This window comes from Megalobrama amblycephala, linkage group LG4 (genome assembly GCF_018812025.1).
Source record: "Megalobrama amblycephala isolate DHTTF-2021 linkage group LG4, ASM1881202v1, whole genome shotgun sequence".
Lineage (NCBI taxonomy): Eukaryota > Metazoa > Chordata > Actinopteri > Cypriniformes > Xenocyprididae > Megalobrama > Megalobrama amblycephala.
In genome coordinates this window covers 7,158,268-7,182,390 of record NC_063047.1, presented here as the reverse complement: position 1 = coordinate 7,182,390, position 24,123 = coordinate 7,158,268, and the positions used below count along the sequence as shown (strand labels likewise).

The window sequence follows — 24,123 nt, the reverse complement described above, 5'->3', positions numbered from 1 at the left end:
AACAGCATTAAAGATGACGCCCTCTACCACACCTCTCTCATTGTTAAACTAAGAATCTGCAGCATATTTCACATGTTTCATGTAGCACACCAAATGTAAAATCCAAACAATGTTTCTGAAAGGTAAAGAGGCTTTTCTGGTTTGCCACTATTTGCTCTCAAATTGAATGTCAGAATGAGATTGTTGAAATGGGGATGACAATATCCATTTTCCATAGATTGTCCATTGTCCATAGATGAGTGCGGAAACAGGTCAAAGGATGCTTTCTCAGAGGTCTGGCACTGTAGGATCAGAATAGGACAGAATACAGATTGCTAGTGTTTCCACTACACTTTAAGACCAACACAAAGGAACTGACAAAATGGATTGTTAATGTCTCAAGAGTGTGCTAATCTACACTGCTACACGCTTAGGCTATGCACTGTTGCACTATGTATTCACACACATGTATACGCTGTGTTTATTCATTTTTCCGCCTATAGATTAAAAGCAGGCACATAAGCAGAGCTGGGCTGCATAGCGGGAGCATGTCAGAAGCATAGTAGAGTTTCAGAACCGAACCTATGCTCTGAACATACCAACCATGTCAACTTATGATGACGACTTATAATGGCTGTTAATAAAGGAAACACTCAATGCATTAGCTTATATCACTTTATTTTCAGTAAAGCTACACATCTGTCAAAGTGTGTAAAGGCAGATCCATAGTAATCATGCTGTTGCTTTGCTCACACACTGCTTGAAAGGCCTGAAAACATAGCCTGCACTTCTTTTCTCAAAATCATGAGTTACATTGATCGTACAGATCATTGGCGGCAATAGTTCTACGATATACTTAGGCTTACAATGCTTTTGGGAAATGCAGCCCAGTTTGATTTAATATGGCTATATTCAAAACCAGGAATTATTATTATTTTTTTAAAGAGCAATTTTACCACTGAAGCTTTAAGTAGACCACACTATTTTGGAAGTACGGGTATTATTGTATGATACCGTAACATGCTCCAGTCCTTCTAGTGCAATACATTTAATGTAGTCTGCAGCAGACTTTTGAGCAGAACATGCTCCAATCAGGGGCGGCGCCAGAGAAATTTGAACGCATGCGCTGAGGGGGCGCTAGATGATTGACAGGGGGAGCTGGGCAATTACTTTATTTTTTTATATGAATAACAAAATAAATATGTAAAACTCACCCACTCAATTTGAATCATTTTTATAACATGATTTAAATCAGCACAATTTAAAGGTCCCGTTTTTCGTGGTTTTTTGAAGCTTTGATTGTGTTTATAGTGTGCAATATAACATGTGTTCATGTTTCGCGTGTAAAAAAACACAGTATTTTTCACATAATTTACTTATCTGTATACCGCTGTTTCCACTGTCATAAAAACGGGCTGATGACTTCCTTGTTCTATGAAGTCCCTCCTTCAGAAATACGTAACGAGTTCTGATTGTGCCAGCGGTTCCTGTGTTGTGATTCGACAGCAGCTTAGCCAACCCAGAGCCATAGAGAGAGCGCACCTTGCCCGGAAATGTCACGCCTCTTACCATAACGTGTGCTGCACATAGTTTTACATGTGGATTATTGTGGTGTTAAAAGACAATAATTCCCGAGAGGCTGAACTCTTTAATCTCCACAAGCAGCGACAGAAAATGTACAACGTTAGCACTCACTCAGAAGAGTACCTCATATGGAAAACAGCCATATACATAAGCATAGTCCCCTCTTGTGGCCATTATGTGCACTGCAGTCCAACATTAACTATTGCAGTAAGGATACCACAATTATAATTTTCGGGAACCGAGTTAAACATAAATTGTAACCATTAATCTCTAAGTACAGCGTCCCTGGGAAGGCCAAACAAAGGTGATTGGACTGCGGGATGAAAATAACAGTGTTTCGACGACATGGCGACAAACACACTCTACAAACGCAACTCTTGTGTATTCCTGTGGGCGGAGGTTAGTCAAAAAACTGTTTTAGTGACGTCATTAAAGAAGGAAGTAGAGGGATGTAGTCCAAACTGGCCGTTCGATGTAGGCGACTTCTGTTAAATAAAATATCTCGCTTGGCATTGAACTTTGAGCTTTAAAATTTTACAGATTTTATTTATACTCTAACAACAACATTACACACTAACTAAAGTTTGAAACATGGGATCACGAAGAACGGGACCTTTAAGTTGAATTTTTCATTTTATGAAATCAAACAAGTTCATTCAGTTCCTACCATTTTGGTATTTCAGTCAATGGCAATATGACAACAAAAAGTAGGCCTACTGGGATATTTACTTATGTTATTAGTCTCATACCAGAGCCAAATGTGTCGAGCTGTTTTGGGTATCCCCGCAGTTGCTTCTCAGATAATGTGGAGACAGGACAAATATCTCTCACATGACCTCTTACAGAACGGAGTTTATACAAGTCAATAAATGCATGTCTATATGGTCCAAAAAGTAAGTAAGTGTTTTATGCGGAGGACCGTGGAAGCTAAAGTAGCCTAATAGCGCGCTTACTGCATGAAGGTGCGTTCACGTGGCCTCGTAATTCCTGTAGTTATGATATTCTAGCTTGTAAAAAGTGTTCACGTCCTCGTAGAGCTTGTAATTACAGCTTGTAAGCTGGGAGTTTTCGAAAAGCTCCCACATGTACCACCTGACCGCTGTAGATTCATTTAGGCATTGATAATGGTCCCAGCCCATCTATGTGGGGCCCAGATGGGTGTCACCTGGGCTGTCTAACTGGGGCCCAACCAGTTTTGTCCACAGTTTCCATGGAGGCCCCACATGGGTTAGCCCAGAAGATATGAACACTGCTCAGTGTGCACACTACAGGCTGTTAAATGTAACACAGAAACATGCTGGAGTTAATGAGATGATAAGGTGATAACGAGCAGAATCACAGAAGGACAGAGGAACAACAAGAACTACAACTTCAGCCACGGCCTTCGATGAAATGAAGATAAAAGACATTAAATCTCTCAAGATCTGATTAACCTCTTAACCTGCGCCCCCCCTTTTTGAGTATTTTTATGAAAATGCACTATCCAAACTTAAATGCTTATAATTCAAGAATGCTTTTGAATACAGACTTAAGATTGGTCTTGTTTTAAAGAAGACACTCAGTAGGTTGTAGCTGAAGTGAAAACACTTAAAAAAATAGATACTGAATAAACATCTCCACAAACAGCATTACCAGCTTCAATTATTACTAACCAGATTGACTTGATTTCTGACATACATCTACAAAAGTTGTTATTGAGAATTACCAGAGGTTTAGATGTTGTTGATTTTTTGAAAATAAGTTTGGTTTGATGTCACCATGATCGAGGTTAGTGCTTACTAGGCAGTTTTCTTCTTGTCTGTTTTAGTGTTGGTTTTTCTCTGGCTGCTCTAGCTGTTTGTTATGGTAAGAAAAACAAGTGCTCAGCTGTTAGATGATAAGAATGTAATCATCATTTAGTGGCTTAATTCACTGATCTAATGACTGAGCTTTTTATGAGCAAAATGTGATTAACTTTATACTGGATCTCTTCTAGAATTACAACAATAAAACCGTTTTAATCAGAAATTTTGAAAAACACATTGTTCACTAAACACTTCAAACCTCCTGCAAGATTTATTCACACACAGACATCAAGAACAGTTTCCACAAATCCCTTCACTCTTTTGAGATGTTTTATTCTGGACTGCAAGGGCAGTGACTGTAACATCGAGTGTATTTTGCAGTATTAAACACGTATTTATACCGACTTCATCAGGCTCCGAAAATTCTTCAAAAAGAACACAAAGAATGTCCTTCTCAGCTGCCATAGTTACATCTCTTGTGTCATCAGAACAGGGTGTTCAACACACCACCGTTTCAGTTTAAAAAACGTTTTGCAACGTTTTGTCGGGGCTGAACACAGCCCTGGCTTCTCTCGAGACTTTCCTGCTTCAGAGCAGTCATAGTTAATGACATGCTATAGCCTGCTGGCACATCGTTGTGATTGGTTACAAAGTAGTCTGTGACGTCACAAACACCCACGATTTCAAAACCGCGGGTTTTAGACTGTCAGTTTCAAAAGTTTAAAATACTCAGCAATGGTGCTGACTTATGAATTTGCACATGGTTTGTCTTAAAGCATATTAAAAACACTACATAGACATAAATGATTTTCACCACAGGGGGTCTTTAAACTATTTTTATTTTGTAGCCTATTTTTTTTATTGATTGAAGTAATAATTTTACTGTTGCAGTAATAAAAGGTTTGTACAGGTTAAATGTGTTTGTAGTTAATTGGTGATGGGCCCACCCAATATCTTATCCAAATGTTAAATGTTGTAAAAAAAAAAAAAAAAAAAAGGTTTTGGATCAGTTTGCTTTTTTTTTTCTCTTTTTTTTTGTATGAATTTGGGACCTATATCATTTTTTTTTTTTACTTGTTTAATTTATTTTTAAATGTTTTCAATGACTTTTGGACTTCAAACCTTGTGGATGGATATAAAAACATAAACATGGACTCTTAATGATGATGAACAGAAAAGGAAATATTGCATATAAAATTATATCAAAGTATGAACTAACATGTGCAAAACAGTAAATATGCTTACACTACCCTAAATCAATGGAAAGACGTGCTGTCCCAATCACCCAAATGTTACCAAAAAATTTTTTTTTTTTTTTTGCTTAGTTCACAGAAAAATGTATGTCAGACTCACACATCCTTTCATAACCTCCCGAGACCCAGAAAAAAAAAGTTTTTTCGAATTTAGTATTTTTTCACATCATTACATTGTTTAGAGCATAAGAAACAAAAAAAAAAAAAAAAAAAAATTGAAGCATTTTATTTTATTCATATGTTATGCTATGTCCTCTGTAGTCGACACCAAGACTCAGTTGTTTAAAAAATAAATTGACATGAAATTATTATATTAAAAACAATGGGATTTTTTTTAATCACCAATCAATTTTTAGGCTTCAGGATTTTTTTTTAAACTTTGTATAAATATGATTCTCAACTATGTTATGAAAGATATAATGGAATTAATTGATATGCCATTTTACTTTTCCCATTCAATACAATGTATCTATACACTGTATCTAATTTGCATATTAATGTGTTCTTGGAGCAACATTCAAAGAAAAAGAAGTGTAATAATGGGAGTAATAATTGGTAACATTTTCATAATAATATCTAATAATTAATAGGAATATTGATATATAATTTCTTTCCCTATTCACTTGTTATATCTCCTAAAATGCCTGATAATCATGAATTAATTGTCCTCTACAGTGGACATTTATGAAATCAATGTCCTGTTTTGTAACAGAAAGAGAAAATCACTAAAATATAATGTCCACTACAGAGGACAAAAGTCTATTCCTGGGTCCCAGGAGGATAATATAGGTCTACCATCGTTTCCTCCTCAAATGGATAGTTAACATCTTCAGTATTACAGAAATGTGTCATGTGTTGAGCTGATGTTTTTCATTTATGACAAGAAACCTTGCACAAGGCAGAAATTCAAAAACTGTCCCAATCACCCTATATTCTTTGCTGCAAATCACACCATGCGTAATGAGACAAATGTTTTTATTTTATTTCATTTGTTGCTTTCATTTTCAACTTATTAAATATAACACAACCTGTAAAATGGCTTCTAAAAATGCAATTGAGGGCAGGTTTACTTCATTTTAAAATCCCGCCTTTTCCCCTATCATTTGCCTAATGGTACCGCCCCTCCCTCCTTCCCATTTCTGCAACTCATGATGAGTCGGCAATACAATTCTTTTACTCGATACGTGAAAAAAAAGATGTTACGTGTAAACTTAAACCTTTAGGGTGCCTAATTTGAATTAAATTACATCACTGACATACTGGTCTACAATATGGCCAATCTAAATCCTCAAATTTGTCGTACAGTATAGCCAAACAATCCATTATTAACATCAATCAAACGTTATCACGTTTAAGACCTTTTATCACAATCAGTATATAGGCTAATGTTTCAATTCGGTAATGCAGGTTACAGTCATTGTGGATTAAGTAAACAAACCACTACACGTGCACGCTTGTTATCTGACTCGATTTTATATTCTCCTGTGAGCAACGAATATTATATAGCCTACTGACAGAGAGGCGCGCGTTCACAATCGACTGACGTCACTCAATGGGCGGAGCCGAAGGAAGCCAGAAACCAGAATGGAAATGGATATGTAACATAGGAAACTATACTTTAGGGGGCTGGTCTTAAAAATTGTGTAACTGAGCTATATAAGCAGCTAACAGTATGTGCATATTATGTATTCGGAACAGTTAAAAGAGGATGCGGTAGCTCGGTATTTTTTTTATGTAAGGGTAGATTTAGTTAGCCCTAATACTCTGCATCATCAATTTTTTTGTAATACAGAGCGGTGATAGTGACATTTGATAACATACCGGCAAATTGTAACAGTGTCAAGCTAATTCGTTCTGAAAGACTGTGGCATCCTTTTTTGCCCATATTAAAAATCGCCATTTTTAATGCGCTAATATTTATATTTTAAGCGCTAATAATAATAGCCTATATATTTTTTTGCGCTTAAACGTTTGTAATGATGGGAGTTGGAGCTGAGAACACGACTACGACCTTATCTACTAAGTTTGCATTGCAGCAGCTTGGAGAGGGAAAAGAGGAGGTAGATCTCGCCAAGATGACACCCGGCAATGCTGAAGCCATGAGGCTGGCAATGGCTGAACACCCGGCAACGGAACCAAGAGAAACGTGGGGTCGACGTATGGAGTTCGTGCTCGCCTCTATCGGTTATGCGGTGGGTTTGGGGAACGTGTGGCGCTTTCCGTACCTGTGCTACAGGAGTGGAGGAGGTGAGTGAAGAGACTCCTGCTGCTTCTCTCTCATGAATCACCATAGAGTGTTTAGCCACCCAGATGTCTTGCTCATCTTCATGTTATTACACCATACAAAATTTGCCATGGTAACCATAAACATAACAGTTTTCATCAGAATATTAATTATGATTTACAGTTATTAACAATAGTTACGGGCATTTGGAGTGTCCAGAGATGACGCATTATATTACAGATATTAATATTTATATAGAATTTAAAAAAATGATGGCTATTTTATGTAAAATTAATATCTGAAAAACTTTTATTTCCCTAAAAAAGTCAACATGTAGGTAGCCATTTTGTTGTCATGTGACATAAAAACCATAACGGCGAGAGGACCCTTTTTGTACTTGACTGTATGTCAAGGTCATTAATTATATATAATATATATCTCAATCATATAACATACCTTTAATGGAAAGGCACTTTTGTTTTCAGGTCAAATAGATTAAAGCTTAGGAAATTTCTTGATAGGCATGACTCAAAATGATATCTGAAAATAACTTTTTTGAACATAATGATTAAGTTGTGTACAGTTATGTTGTAATGAAAGATTTACTTGAGGTTCTACCACATTTTTTAAAAGTAAAAACAGTCCAAAATTGTATAAATAATTTTCATGACTTACATAAATACAGAGATTACATTTCTAAGAATTTTGCATTGCAGTCTATATTTAGTTTATAATATCATTATATTATGTTTATTGTATCTATATTTAGATTATTTGTTGAAAGCTTTTTTTTGTGGCAGTTGTGTAACTAAGATGTAACAGTAGATCCAGGAGTTTGTGCCATTGGATATGTCTCTTGTTTTCACACGCTAGACTTTGTTTAGTCTTTGTGTTGTTTCTGCCAATCTATGCTGTTTCCCATTGTTAATCATTGACTTAAACCATATTCATTGACTTAGAATGGGTTGTTGTTTCCATGAATATTTATCAACCATAAATTTTCCTTTCTGGGTCGGCAACACGCCATATATAGCATTTAAAAAAAATTAAAAAAAAAAAAGATATACTAAAGGCATGCAAAAATTATTTGAATTGTTAAAAAAACATGCAATATTTATACTGTCCCAAGAGTGACAATCAATAAAATTTAATTCCTGTAAGCAGTGATCTGTAGAGCTGTGTATCACCAACAATGTCACGATACGATACGCATCACGATACTAAAGCCACGATACGATACGTATCACGATATGGTTCAATGTAGAATTTAAATTTCTTTAAAGTAACAGTAATATGTGTTTATTGAATAACCAGTGTTATAACAGTCATGATAACTGAAAAAACTATTTTGTTTTTGTCATTAAAAAAAACAATGATTTAAATTAAATATAAAAAAGTCACAAAAAAGCTTCTTTTAAAAGCTTGCTTTTAAAGTCACACCCTCAGTAACTGAATTGACAATTATAGTGACACTGAAGCATATCAACAAAGCTCAATGACTAATTTCACTTGCAACAGTAAGTTGACTTGTAAGAAAACTAAGTTAGTTAATTATATCGGCTATAATATTATAATAATGTCTATACTGCCTGTTTTTTTTTTTTTTTTTTCATCTGTAAAAATGATTTTTTTGGATATCAACTAAAAATATGTTCTAGAACAACACGTTTTTATTAACGTGGTCTACAAAATATGGGCTACATGAGTTTACAATACACACTTAACACTAAGGTTCATTTATTAAACATCAGATAATGTATTAACATGAACCAACCATGAGCAATACATTTGTTACTGTATTAGTATACACATACTAATTAAATGCGCAGGTCTCCTCTCGTGCGTCCTCCCCACTGGACGAGGCCAATATCACTTTCGTTTCGCTTTCAGATATCTCTATTATATATGCCATCACTGTTTTTAACTTTCTAGATGTAATTACCGAAATCAAAACAGTCCATAAACTATATCCTCACGAAAACGTCAGTCAAGCCAGCTCGCGCCTCAACCTGAGAGATCGGCCTTCAAATTTCTCGGTTTCTGAATGGACGGTTTGGCTTGATTGACAAACGCTAACGTTCGGCCATGATTTATATACCATCGACCTGTCCTAAAACGTTAGCATGCTTTGATCGATGATTTGGAGATCGCGTGTTTCTCCGTTCGAGAGCATCACGTGACGTCACGTGATTGGCTAGATTTAAAAGCAAGACAGACTCGATACGGCAGCTGCTGTATCGATACGCGCATCGTCACGCGCATCGTCAGGAGTTCATGACGATGTATCGTTGTATCGATATTCTGAGCACAGCCCTAGTGATCTGTGATATTTAAGATAAATATGTTTTATAGGACAATTGTCACAAAGTTCACTGCAGATAATCCTGTCTCCCGTTGTTTAATGTTTGTACTGTATATAACCATATTTATTTTAGTGTGTTTTTTAGGATGTTTGCTTTCATAGACAGTAAAACCATTCACAACCTCAGATTTTATTTTGTATTTTTTTTTAATCAGAGGCAATAGATTTATGACCATCTATACATAAGATGTCAATAAATCATCTTGCCCTTCCGAAAAACACTTCCTCTTTTCATGGTAACTCTGCATTAACATGAGTTGCAAGAAAATAGTTTTAACCTCACAGAATGATTTTGCTTAAAAAAAGAAGAAGAAGAAAAAAAGATAAATAGAGGGGTGTCAAATTGAATTACAGGACTATTTGTCCATTGTTAATATACCATTGATTTATCCCTGTCAAATTTATGAAGACAAAAAGAATACATTTGTTACCACTGAAGCAAAACAATATATTTATTAAAAACTGTGTCGGTTTTATTTAAAGAATATTTGATCATTCATTTATTTTCATTATTTATTTAATAATTATTTTATCTTATCTTATATGTTTTGTTTTCCAATCTTTCACGTGTTCCAGGTGCTTTCTTGATTCCCTACTTTATCATGTTGTTTCTCTGTGGTATCCCACTGCTGTTCATGGAGTTCACCATTGGGCAGTACACCCGTCTAGGGCCGGTCCATGCTCTGGCTAAAATATGTCCCCTCTTCAAAGGTGAGTGGACCATGTTTCCCAATCACTCATATCTCCTGGGTTTAATTCTACCATCCACACATAGTCCAGCAAATGGGAAGTCTCATTGATTTCTATGTTGTATGGGACATTCTAGCATTTCAGTCAACCTAATGGCCTGCTGTTCAACTCTCAACTGTGTTCAAGTCTGTTGAATTATGATTTGGCGTTAAATGAGTTTAAGGAATATGTTTTAGAAATAAATTATATAAAGATATATTCCTTGTAAAATCTCTGGACGGCTTTGCCTGCTGTGCACCTTGTCGCATTGTTTGCTTTATCAGTGATTTATTTATGTCCAGAGGCTTGTTCCATAAAATAAGTTTACCAAATAAGCCAGGCTTTTTTCAGTTAGTCTGACTCATTGTCAGTGGATTTAATTCCATAAAGCAAATTACATAGCTCAGGCTCAGTCACTCAGCTGAGTTCCTCTAACACTGACCGACAGGAACAAAATTATATTACCACTGACTCTCTCGCATACCATTATTTGACACTATTAACCACTATTAGTCCAAAAATAAGTATACAGTATACAGAAAATCAACTTCAAAATCAAGGGGAACTATTATGCAGCAAAATTCACTTTTATAAGGTGTTTGAACACCGATGTGTGCCCGCAGTGTGTGACAACAACCAGCCTATAATGGTACAAATCCACTCACTCATTTTTTTTTATAATTCCCATAAATCAAAAGCAGTCTCTTAAAACGAGCTTATTTAGATTCCCCGCCTACAGCCGGTGACGATCTGTGCTATTAGCGTAGACACAGCCCTGAGTGAAAAGCACAGAGTCCGCCGTTTCTGTATCCTCACTGTAGCAGCTGGAGTAGTACAATGTCTGCGCCAAAGAGCCATTACAAGTCTTCATAGACTCACGCCATCTGAGTCACTGAGGACATCGTGGTTAAATTTAATTTTCGAAGGAAATGTCCCAAAGACAACCAGTAAAGTCTTATATGTTGGCGCCAATCATTTTGCGCCGGATTGCTTCAAGCTGTTGCACCCGCCTTTTCACCTTTATTGCAATACAGTACGTAACACAAATGCAATAGCATGTCATGAAAGCAAGATGACAACATAAGTTATTACCGTAATTAAACTAAACTATACCTGTTCTATCTCCATGCGGCATATATTCTCTGGCTCTGTAGGCATCTCCCACAGGAGCACCTGTACAACGATTTATAGATTATCATGATGGAACATTTTAATCAATGACTTGGCGATAGTTAATGCCACATCAACTACATAAATTCATCAAGAAACCATTCAGAAACGTCCTGTTGCATTCTACATGGCTCCGGATCAAACATATAAGGCTGAACACCGCTACTTTTCAGTGCGTGAGATGGTACTGTTTTGTTGTTGCTGGTATGCCAGCAGACTCTGGCTCTGTAGTGGGCTTTGGCTCTGGCTTTGACTCTGGCTCTTTGTCCATGGCAGGTATCAGCTCAGGCATCGGGTCTGAGGTGGGCTCAGGTTCTGTCTCAGTGATGGGCTCAGGTTATGTTTGCCATGGTTGATCGATTTGATCCATGATCAACCTTTAGGGCTGCTTAAGAATAGCGTGCACATCAAATGATCTTGAATTTAAACCTAGGTCAAATTAGTGGGATTGCATGAACTTAAATTTTTCTTTATAGAATTGCCTTAGCCCCGACTGATTTGTTAATTCAAATCAGGTTTTGGTCTGTAATCCCTAATTTTCTTAGTGCACTTTATGGAACAGGCCTCTGCTTTGTTTCTACTGTTCTTTTTTTTTATTTTTATTTTTTTACCTCAAACAAAGGTAAAGTAAAAGTAGTAAATTCATCAAAAACAGAATAAATCATGATATCACATTTGAAACACAGAAACTGGAATAGGCTATGGTGCATAGACTGGTTAGATACACTGTAATTAGTTGTGATTTAATAACAGTCATGTTTCATGGTGATACAAAAAGAATCATCAGCTTAAGTTAGTTGAGTTTTCTGTCCCACTTTATATTAAGTGCCTTTAACCACTACGTACTAACATTTAAATGAACCATTTGATACAATGCACTTATTGTGTACATACATGATTTTACATTGTACTTATATTTTAAAATACCTGTATATTACATATGTAATTAATTTCTAAATTTGATGACATCTATAATTACAGTGTTGAGCATTCCCTTACCCCTTAACCCACCCTAAAACCTACTCATACCAGCAAACCTGTCCTTAATCTTACCCATATCCCACCTCAATAGCAGCACGTTTTGCAAAACAACATGAACAAGTACATCCTACCTAACCATTCTAAAACATCTTAAAACTAACATTTTAGAACAAAAAATTTTTTTGAATAAAACTACACAATCTTAGCCTAAATGTATTGTTTATTTAGCTTAAATAATATTTTTTATGTCATATAGGGGCATTCATTGCAGTTGCACCATCTGACTTCCTGGTTGCATCACCGACTTTTGCAACTTACTTTAATCAGTTTTCTTTTTTTCTATGCTAACAAGTCCATACATATGTTTGTACCGCCTGACATGGAAGGTGTCCCATACTTAAAGTAGCTATCAGTTATCTCAACGGCTTTAAAACTACTGATATTTATAAAATTGGTTTATAGGAAAGGTTTCAAATATAAGATTATGTCATAGTATTTTATTTTGAATTTCTTGTTATTAAATAGTTTTCTTAATCTGTTCATTTGTGCGGAAGGGTGCATCACCTGACATTTTGGAGGTTTAAGATACCAAAACATAAAATAAAATGTATTATTTGAATGTACTGAAAATGTTTTCAAACTAAATGGGTTTTATAGAATAAAGTGATGCGCGTGTCATGAATTTATCAAATTATTTTAAAAGGAAATAATGCACTTGGGCACAAAAATATGCACTTCATGTCAATGACCTATTATCATTTTGCTGGACTATGTTTTAATGCTTTATGTTTTGTATGTTTTAATCAACCTGTCTCTCTGTATTGACATGACAGTTCAAGCATGGATACCAAAGCTTATGTTCTCACCCTTGTGTTGGATTTTCCCTGTAAAATGTGTGGACCTGTAACTATGCCACTTCATCTCTGATGATCTGGTGATGGCTGATCTCTTGTGTTCGTCCTGTGTTCTGTACCTAAATCAGTCCTCTTCATATTTGAACTCTTACTTTGTTGTGAAAACAACAATATTTATTCTTGTAATAATACACTTTTAATAAAATAACAATAAAAGTTTTTTATGTAAATGGAGACAGCCTATTTGTGACTAAAGTGAGTGTCATCATCAAGCTCAGCCATCACTGTTCATCATTTGGGTTTATTTTCTTGTCTTTTTTTTTTTTTTTTTTTGGACATTCTTTCACCTGCTAACTAAAGACTTCTCTCCTCAAAGACAGAGATAGTCTACCCGGTCAAATCTTTTGGGTCCATCCCTTGATATAGCGCTCATTTCAGCCGATTATGGCTCCTTGCTAGAAGAGGGACTGAAGTAGGTAGTTCTTTCTGTACATTCTTTTGACTGAAATGTACTCTTATGTCACATTCTTTTTGATGTTTCTGATGATCCACCAGAAAAAGTGAGTAATGGGCTATTCAGTGGCTCTTCTCTATAATAGCTCTCCTTTCTGTCTCTGGAGTAATTATTTCCTAATGTTAATCTTTCAACAGATGTTGACATCAGGGTTGCATGATTTAACAACAAGGTGCCCAAGGTCAAAATGGCAACACTTATACAAAACATTGGAATGACTTACTGTGCACTAAACAGGAAAAAGAAAGCGTGTACTGTATGTGCAGGCATTTATGTTCAGTCATACAGCACTAATGTGATACAAAAAATGCAGAACTGGTGCTAGGATTTCATGTAGTACCTGGGAGATGATGAATTCTACTGGTTCATGTCTGCACAAGAAAATGGAAAATACAGTAGATGAGAATTTCTCTGAAAAAATGTATGATAAAGTTGTATGAAAGAAAGCTATAATGCCTTTCTATACCTGCCTAATACCGACAGGTGATAATATTTGTCAAAGAAACACAATTCTTACATAAGTTTTTATTAAACTGAGCTGAACATTTAAAATGTTTCTTTCATCTAGATTAGATTTTAAAGCCTTGCCTGTTTACGCAATTTAAATTTTGTATTGTGCCTTTATAATATTTGGGGCCCAGCTCTCCATAAGATAACAATATGGATTTAGGGGGGGTTATTTACTCTTTGAAAGATAATACATATTTACATGTCAGTGTTTTCCCCTTTAATGATATGTGATGGTATTTTAGGTTCAAATTCGATCTCAAACAAACTTACAAACCTTTTAATAACTTCAAGTTTAACACAATGTTTACAATAATGTTGCATGCAGTGGATTTTAGCATAGTCAGTTAGATTGACTGTTAATTCTGGATTTCCAGTAGAGAATCCAATAATCCAATGATGCCTCTGGTCTATAGTATCGTTAAAGCAGTGGAATCATTTAGGCTCAGGAGACCAAAATGCTCTGGGGGAGTCTACGTGACCTCAGAAGACACCACAGTATGTGCCAACAACAACATTCCTGTTTTCAGAGCTTTCTACTATTCAGGCCTGAAACAACTATGAACATTCCATTTAGGTGGTGGGAATGGGACACAAAACAATGTTAAGCTCCGCAGAGAGTGATCTTAGCTAATCCACGGACTTAAAGCTGACATCAAGTCATGGTAAAAAACAAAATCGGTGATCTTTGCATTTGTTACGGTATGCTGGTAGAGAGATGAGGCAGATACGGATTTCCACAAATAAGACACTCTTTAATAAACAACGGCAAGGGATACCAGACAAACACCTTAACACAACAGAGAACGGACAAGGAGTGCAGGGAGTGAGTGCATTATAAAGGGAGTGCAGATAATAGAGTCCAGGTGCAGGCGATCCGTGATGATGAGGAGCTGACGAGGGAAGTGAGTGCAGGTGACGAAACAGGAGGATCATGGGAAATGGAGTCCAGGGGAACAAGGGATCTGTAACAGTACCTCCCCCTCCCGGTAGGCGCGTCCTCGCGCCGTAGATGTAACAACCGGGAGGGGGGCGGGCGCCCTGGAGACCTCATGCCGGTGCAGGGGGAGGAGTAGACTGGAGTGGAGGTCTCCAGGGCAGGTCCAAGAACCATGGCGGGTCAGGGGACAAAGGCAGCCATGGCGGGTCAGGAGCCGTGGGCGGCCATGGCGGGTCAGGAGTCGAAGGCGGCCATGGCGGGTCAGGAGCCGAAGGCAGCCATGGCGGGTCAGGAGCCGAAGGCAGCCATGGCAGGTCAGGAGCCGAAGCCTTCACGCCGTCAAGCCCAGTCGGCGCTGAAGGACCGGCGGGAGATGGCGGAACCCAAGGCTCCGCCGACCGAAGCGCAGCCGGGGCTCCAGAAGGCCGCAGTAGGAGACAGGCGACAGACAACAAAACGAACACCGGGGGGAGAGAGGAGGCCAACTGAAACCGAGGGACGGAGTGACGGAGCGGAGACGGAGGAGTGCAGTCCAGAGGGAAGGGTAGGCTGACGAGTGACCAAGGTGTGAGTGGAGGCAGGATGGAGACTGGTGATACTGGTGGACTGATGGGCAACGGTGGAGCAGAGGGAGGTTGGAGCCGGGGTGAAGGTAATCGCCCAGAGGTCCGAGGTGGAGATCTGGGCGAGTGGGCTTGAGGTGGAGGTTCAGTGCAGATACACATAGACGGAGGTGGGAGAGGGAGGCAGGGAGGGAAAACAGTCTTAGGGCTGTATGTTTCAACAACAAAGTTCATAATAGGAGCGGCTGGCTCGGCGGCGGCTGGAGCGGAGGGCTCAGCGGCGGCTGGAGCGGAGGGCCAGTTATACCCCTCATACTCCACCAGAATCCCTTCTGCCACTGGAGCGTGCTCGGAGAGGGCTGGAGCGGGCTCGGAGTTCATTCCCTCAAATATAATTAAAATTCCCGTTGGAACGGGAGCGGGCTCGGTGGAGGCTGGAGAGGGCTCAGCGGCAGGTTTTTTCCTCCTCCGCCTTCTGGACCCAACGGGAGAGTGTGGGCCCAGTGTGGGACAGGAAGGAAGTTCACCGGAGGGGTAAGCGGAGGAATACGGAGGCTGACTAACTGGCCCGGCCGACCATGTTTCTGGACAGACTGGAGACCAACACTCATCCTGAACCTTGTCCACATAGAATTTGGAATTATTCAAAAACAAAATAAAATTGATAGTTTCGCTTAAGGAGAAATGATAATCTGGTTCATGGAAACGGAGAGTGTTGTCATCCAGACCGTCCAAAAACAGGGCGATTAAATTAGCATCGGGCCAGTCAGTCAGATAAGCCAGCTCAACGAACTCCTCCACATACCTCTCCAGTGAACGACCAACCTGAAGAAGCCCGATGAGGCGATCGCCAGCCGTCAAGATCGTGGAAGGCATGGGAGAAGCTGGAGCCCGGGAGATGAAGGAAGCATCCATAGTTCTTTCTGTGGAAATCCGGTCGGTTTAAGGTCGGTTCTTCTGTTACGGTTGCTGGTGTAGAGACGAGGCAGATACGGATTTCCACAAATAAGACACTCTTTAATAAACAACAGCAAGGGATACCAGACAAACACCTTAACACAACAGAGAACGGACAAGGAGTGCAGGGAGTGAGTGCATTATAAAGGGAGTGCAGATAATAGAGTCCAGGTGCAGGTGATCCGTGATGATGAGGAGCTGACGAGGGAAGTGAGTGCAGGTGACGAAACAGGAGGATCATGGGAAATGGAGTCCAGGGGAACAAGGGATCTGTAACAGCATTGTCCTCCTCCTACCATGCTGATTTGGGTTACAAGGTTACTAGTTCATGCTGAATAGACATGTCTATATTGGATTCAGAACTGTTTAGTAAATCATAAACAGACCACTAAAAATAGCAAATTTTTGCTGTCTCTATGTGGATTTTTTTAATGGCAAAAGCTTATTTTAAGAACTCTGATGATGATGACCGGATGGGTCTTTGAAGAATGTTTTTGTTATTATCCGACTCTTAATTCTTAAACATCTTTCTGATGTTCACATTTAGTTTCTAAATCTAATTCTTATATGAGATTTCAATCCTGATTAGTTTGGCAATAATGAAACAAAATCACTGGAAGCAAGTCTGTTCGGTATATCAGAATTTCAGTGATGTGCCAGCACAAAAGAAGCATAAGTTTGTCCCTGGCCATTGAATCCCTTTATAAAGAAAAGCATATTATGTGGTGTGCTAAGAGTCCTGTTTCTCTGTTTTCTCAGGATGCAATTAATACATGAAGTCATTCAGAAACAGAAATACTAGTATGTCAGCCAGTGGTTCTCAGCTTTTGTTGTTGATGTTAAGGCTATGCATCCAAATTTAACACTAAGGTATTTTGTTGTATCAATCACTTCATGAAAGGCAGAGACCAACATGGACAGGTTGCATGACATCCCCTCATCCAACTTGGCATCATAAAAGACTGCATTTAATACAGTTCTGCTTGTGGCAAACACAAGTTGTTTGGCACAATATATTTGGGCCTATGCAGAAGTTTGATTTTTAATACGTTTATATATATATATATATATAATATATAGGGGTGAATTCAGGGTGATGGGGACAGTTTTTGCCATTGAGATGACTTGGAAAAAGTGTCTCAATCATTTTCACCCTACGGTTTTGTACAGTTTGGTACCGTTTTGGGTCACCAATTGATATCCACTGTAAAACCAGTTAAGAACTATTGGTGTAAGCTACAGATAAGTGGTAAAAGCCATTCGAAGTTTAAGTTTTCATAAGATTAAGATAAGATTATGAGACTACTTGTTCCAACTACACATTTAATACCCCATGATATCAATCCAATCAGAAACACATGTAAGCAGGGTACAAATATTTTTTTAGCTCTTCAATATTGTGTGTGCCTGAGGTCTTTTGAAATCTAAGCTACAGCATAACATTGAACAGCCTTACTGGATTTATTCAAGCAATCCTCAATAATAAAAAAAGAACCTCTTGCATAAGGTCTCTTGAGCCATAAGAAACCCCTGGTGTTTTGGCCAACCACCAAACTTTTCTCTAAGAAAGGAAAACAGAAGAATCATGAGAAACTGAGTTTTCTTTTCTTAGCGTATGTATAGAAATATTCTCTTAATATAACTTGACTTAAAGTAAAATGAAAACATCTGTCATGAAGATTTGCTTTGTCTGTTCTTTTGAAACTTGTACGTCAACCTAAAAATGTACATCTGCAGGTCAACGGTTTTATTCTTTTTTTTAAACTAAACATTTCAGAGCCTCTGAAGAGCCCTAAGTGCTGTTCCAATATGAGTCTGTTCAGCAGTGAAAGACTCGGACAAGGTGGCAGGAAACAGTGGCATTTTCTGGTGTCTCACTCTTTCTTTTTCTGTCCTCAGGTGTGGGGCTTGCCACAGTGGTGATTTCTTACGTGCTCTGCACCTACTACAACGTGCTCATGACCTGGGCTCTCTACTACCTGCTTCACTCGTTCAGCCCCTCGTTGCCGTGGCAATCCTGCAACAACACGTGGAATGCAGTTGGCAACTGTTCCACTGGTTTTCCTGGCAATGCCACACATCTGCAATCAGCCAGTCAACAGTTTTTCGAGTAAGTGACAGATTTAAATTGTTTGCCGTCTTTAATGTTAACGCCATATTTGGTGAGAATTCTTGACTTTTTGTCAGAGGTTGATTATAATTGTCCCATCCATCCATCCATCTGCAATTTTTCGGTGTTTTGGTTTTCAGTCATAAGGTCCTAGAAATGACCACCGGGATTGAGCACGCTGGAGGGATTCGCTGGGAACTCTTTGGCCTCCTAGTCCTGGCCTGGGCCGTTGTTTATTTCTGTATCTTTAAAGGGGTCAAATCCACTGGAAAGGTCAGAGTTCAGAGCTTACGTCATTTCTGAATAGATGCAATGTGTTTTAATTATTTAAATTAACCCACAATAGAATATTTATTCTACAAATTGATAGTTAGGGTTTTTGTCTTTATAAAAATATAAATAATGTGTTTGTGTGTATACAATAAGGCTCAGTATGTTAACTGTAATAGTAACTATATTTGTTTAAGTAAATACACCTCAAAGAATTTTAATCTAGTTGTTAAAGAAAGTGAGAGGAATAAAATAAAATATACTTTTTTTTGTACTATTGTCCTTGTTATCACCAATAAAAATCCCTCTGTTGACTCTGTCCATAGGTTGTGTACTTCACTGCCACGTTCCCTTATTTCATACTATTTGCATTGCTGATCAATAATGTCCAGTTGCCTGGAGCAAAAGATGGTATCCTCTTCTTCCTCATGCCAAATTGGAGTAAACTCTTGGAAGTCCAGGTGAGATCATTTGTATAAACATACATGAGTCAAGTAGTGTTAAAAACAAACTAGAACTTTAACAGTCAACATTATATTATAGCTTGCATGCTACCGTATCATTACTGCAGCACCACTGATAAACAACAGCATTGTTGTGGGAATTGTGGCTGTTTACCTTTTGACATGTAATTGGCACTTGGTGAAGTTAATCAAGGGGTCTGGAGCAGATTTTAAATAACTTTAACACTGCTAAATCTTAAAAAAAAGCATGTATCATGTAAAAACAAGGTCACTAAATGAATGGTTTTATTACTTTTATATTTATATTTCTCCTATTTCTATTTGTGTTGCTTGTATTAATGCTTATATACATTGATGAACCCAGTAATTACACATATTGTTTTCTTTTCATAAAGAGAATCTGATTGAGTCTGAATGTGTTAACTACAAAAATGTAATTGTGATTAAACTGCGGTATTTAGATCGATTGACAGTACTATAAAGCCCATAAAATAAAGCAAACATTAAATATGATTCCTGTTAATGCTTTATTAAAACATAACATTTTAGATGTCTGTATATGATTAAAAAAAAATATGGACAAAAATAAAACCCTGCGCTTTGTGTGTCTTTGTTAATCTTATTGTTGTAGGTGTGGGTCAATGCTGCTGCTCAGATATTTAACTCCATTGGCATCTCCTTTGGTTCTATGATATCTATGGCCAGTTACAACAAGTACAACAACAACATCCTTAGGTAAGCTATATGGCAATGAAGTGTTAATAATACAAGTTAGGGGTATGGGATGACTTTGTCCCAGCAACTGATTTTATAGTTAAAAACATATTTTACATTTAAATAAAATAAATGTACACTGTTAGACCTATTCCAACAGTAACAAACCATTTTCCATTAAAACAGTAATATACTGCAGAAAACACTGCATTCTGGGTAATATTTGTCATCTTCGAGAAAATAGCCTACAGGAATACACTGTGAGTTAACAATGCTCAAAGTCAACACTCAGAGGCTGTTCTAAATCACACCCTATACCCTCATTCACTATTCCCTACATTAGTTCACTAATATAGTCCACTTGACAGAGTGAGTGAATGAAAAGAAGTGAGTGAATTCAGAAACTTTATGAACACCTGATAAGCAAAATCACTGAAGGACAGAGAAACAAGACCAGAAAAATGTCACGAGCAGAAACACAAGAACTACAACTGACTTCAGTGTCAAACCAGTTTGACATTATTTTTTTCATACATGTACAGAAGTTCTTGTTGAGAATTAACAGATATGGATGTTGATGTTTTACTGAAAATAAAAATGTATTGAAGTTTGCAGTCACCATCGTGGTGACAAGTGTCTGCTTTAGTTGGGCTCTTGACTCTTTTACATTAGCTTTCTCTGGCTGCTGTAACTGAATGTTTATAAAACACATTTGTTATGGCAGGAAAAATCCAACATAAAGTTTATCAGGTATTTGGCTGTGGTGATGATTCTGTAATCATCTTGGACTTGTCCAATTCACTGATCTATTTCTGTGTCTAGTCTTTGATTTAATGGGTATTTTATCTTTATTGATTGTACTATATCTGTGATTCAACAGTGGATGAACAAGCAACATTTCAGCAATCCGTTATTTAGGAGAATATATAAGTCCTTATAATGCATAAAATATTTTGAACTCCTGCATAACTTGCACAGCAGAGACATCAACAATCAGAATATGAATCTCAACAATGGTGACATCCAAAAGTTTAATGCTGCAATGCATGCTGGATGCCAGCATAGTACAAAACTCCCAGCATGCACTGCAGAATGAATAAATTATGCAGCTTTATTACCACCATGGTTGAGACTAATGTGCTGATTTTTGATATCTGTGTGTGTCTAAATAATACTGCAGCTGTTTTTTAGTGAATGGAATTTAAAAATAAACTCTCTTTAGCTGGTGGTTGTTGGAACTCTTGCTGTAGTTTTACAGTGGCAATAATGAAAAATGTTAGTCTGTTAATAATGTAACAATGGATAAAACAGTATGAATTCAGTGAATCAAGAGACTATGTGATGGTTATGTCTTCACCAACACATAAATATCAACACTCAACAATTTTATATAAATATATGAATAGTTTAATCAGCCTGAGAAGGAAAAACTGACGTATTAAAAGGTCATGGGTAAAGAGCTCAACTAAAGCAAACGCTGATCTCCTCAATGGTAACATAAAAAACAAACATTTTCACCAAAATATCAACATCTAAACTTCTGTTAATTCTCAATAAGATTTCTTTTGTGGAAATAAAGTTAATCTGGTCAGTAATGAGTGTAATAATGTGTAATGGCTGGAAGACAGTTGTAGTTCTGCTCGTAGTTGTAGTTTCTGCTTGTATTTATTCCGTTCTTGTTCCTCTTTTCAGTGTTTCTGCTTGTTAACAGCAGGTGTTCATCATTAATGCTCAATCATCACTTAAATATAAACTTAATTATCTCACTGTAACACAACATCAATGTTACTTTTACTCTGTAGTGTGGACACTAGAGGATGTTCCTATGGGGTTGAAAGGGCTAAAGAAATAAGTTCACATTAATGAAATACTCATATTATTAGCATATAATAAAAATTTGTTTGTAAATTTCATTCTGATCATTCTGACATTTTGAGGCAGTTGGTTTCTGCAAATGAAATGAGGTAACACAAGTTTTAATTTAGTGCATTGTATCTTTACAGTAACATACTGTAGATTACAGTAAATAACTGGCAACAGTGTTGCCAGTATTTTACTGTAAAAAAGCCTGGCAAGGTCTAACAGTGTATCTAAGTAAATGTAAAACTAAATTTTAAAAAAAGTAAAACAAATGAGCTGATGTAACTATCCAACTTGAAAAAGCTTTTTGTTTGCTTTTGAGTTAATTGCACTGATCAGAGCAAAAGGGTCTGTTATCATCAAGAAAGGCATGATTCTCCTCATCACTATTATCTTCTATTTTACAGGGACACATTTATCGTCTCTCTGGCTAATTCAGCCACTAGTATCATAGCCGGCTTTGTTATTTTCTCTGCTATCGGGTACATGGCCCACATTCACAACCTACCTGTAGATGACATTGCCACAGATGGTAAGTTTTTTTTAATTATTATCAGTTTCAGCAGCTGTGAAACTAGTCCTCCCATGTCCTTGCGTTTTTCAAGGTTTGTTTACAAGCTGTAAATACAATGAATCGCTTGAACTGAAAAGACCACATTTTCTGTCTTATTTTATTGCTGTGTCTCCATTCAGCCAAGAATCACAACTCAGTTTTAAGGACCAGGATCACACAGGCGGGGGAGGAGCTGCATTAATACATTAATAATAAATAGTTTTCTTAATCTTTAACAATTCTTCAATAATTATTTTAAATGTGATTTGTCATGCATTAGAACTCTATATTAATATTAATAAGAATATGCCAGTTCGCCAGTATGACATATGCAACACTAGTGGCACCTAGTGTAATTACAAAAAAAAAAAAAAACAACCTTGCAAACAGCCCTTCATCATAAACACAGCTCTTGTGGGTGCTTGTGAAGGCATGTCACAACAGGTCAAAGTAGACTACATTCAATAAAAGGTCCAACATGATATGAGGAATACTTTTAGCTGTGTTGCTATGTGTCATGAAGCAGTGTAGGCTGACACTCTGTCTAGAGTGAACACAAGCATCTCACTTATAATAAATCCATCCTAGGGCAAGGGATGTGCACTGGTCACATTATTTGACATGACGCCCCACAACTATTTGAGGCTGTTCACACTGGATACATGGTGGTTTCTACACCGTAGTGTGGATGTGCTTGACTGACCTGCCTGCAGTACATTTCTTTCTCCTATTGAATATGTACTGCACATCATGAAAAAAAGAATCAGACAGCGACGACCGTGGACCTTTGACAGCTGTCTTGTATCAGGCGAGATTCGGGAAATTTGTGAAAAATGTAACCTATTATTGTAGGTGTTGATATAAATATGCACTGCTTTTGTGTGTGAAACAGGCCTAAGGAAGTCCTCACCTTGTAAGCTAAGGAAATGAGAATGCAGTGGGGAAATTCCAGCTTCACAAGTTAAAATGAAGCGGGATGATAAATGAAAAGTTCTCAGAGAGAGGATAAGTGTGAGAGGAGGTGAAGGTAGGATTATGCCAGTGAAAGAGAATAAAAGAGACCATTCATGGAAGAAGCAGAATCAGGAAGAAATGAGCAAAGTGGGCAGAGCAGAACAGTGTGAATACAAAAAACAATGATAAAAGAATGTCCTTGAGTTTTGAGCTTCCCTCTGGAGAACTTCACAGCAGTTTACAATATCAAAATATTTTTGTGTTTATATTACATTACTGTTTACTCTAAGATATTGTCATTCAAGTACATCAGTTTATACCCAACACAGAGATGTTGCCGCCCAGTGAAACCTGGATAGCTCTTCTTCGGCAGTGTTATATTTCAGAAAAATGATTTGTTTGCACAATGTTTGATATCCTATTTTGTAAGATTTGTTTTGTTTCATTTTTTATTTTATTTATTTATTTTTCGAGGAGGCATTTTCTCCTTTGCTTCCTCAGAAGAAAGACCACTGCCTCAACTATGCTCACCTTATCAGAAAATGATTTCACCCAACAGTCATCTTTCATTTCTCAGAACAGCAGGCAGATCTTTTTTTCTGAGAAATGCAATTATAGTTGTGCTGTTCATAATAAATGCTTTAATGTCTCTGTGACTTTCATTCTTTCACTCTTTGTTCTCTCTCCTTATCAAAAATAAGACAGCTGCACAGCCTTTTCCAAGCCAGTTTCTCCAATTCTTTTTACATTTTATTTAGTCTCTTTCTCTTCCATCCTACAATATCTTATTTTTGGGT

The 24,123-nt window shown here is 37.4% G+C and overlaps 1 protein-coding gene across 1 annotated transcript in view; it reads left to right on the top strand.

The window, feature by feature from the left end:
- The first annotated feature begins 6,175 nt into the window (after positions 1–6,175).
- Positions 6,176–24,123, top strand: part of si:ch211-225b11.1 (uncharacterized protein LOC561694 homolog) — a 30,934-nt gene continuing 12,986 nt past the window's right edge. Inside the window, exons 1-7 of the mRNA XM_048187088.1 lie at positions 6,176–6,847; positions 9,763–9,897; positions 18,301–18,511; positions 18,652–18,784; positions 19,108–19,242; positions 19,877–19,980; positions 22,227–22,351. Coding sequence (XP_048043045.1) covers positions 6,577–6,847; positions 9,763–9,897; positions 18,301–18,511; positions 18,652–18,784; positions 19,108–19,242; positions 19,877–19,980; positions 22,227–22,351 — 1,114 coding nt within the window. The 5' untranslated portion in view covers positions 6,176–6,576. The remainder of the gene's footprint in view (positions 6,848–9,762; positions 9,898–18,300; positions 18,512–18,651; positions 18,785–19,107; positions 19,243–19,876; positions 19,981–22,226; positions 22,352–24,123) is intronic.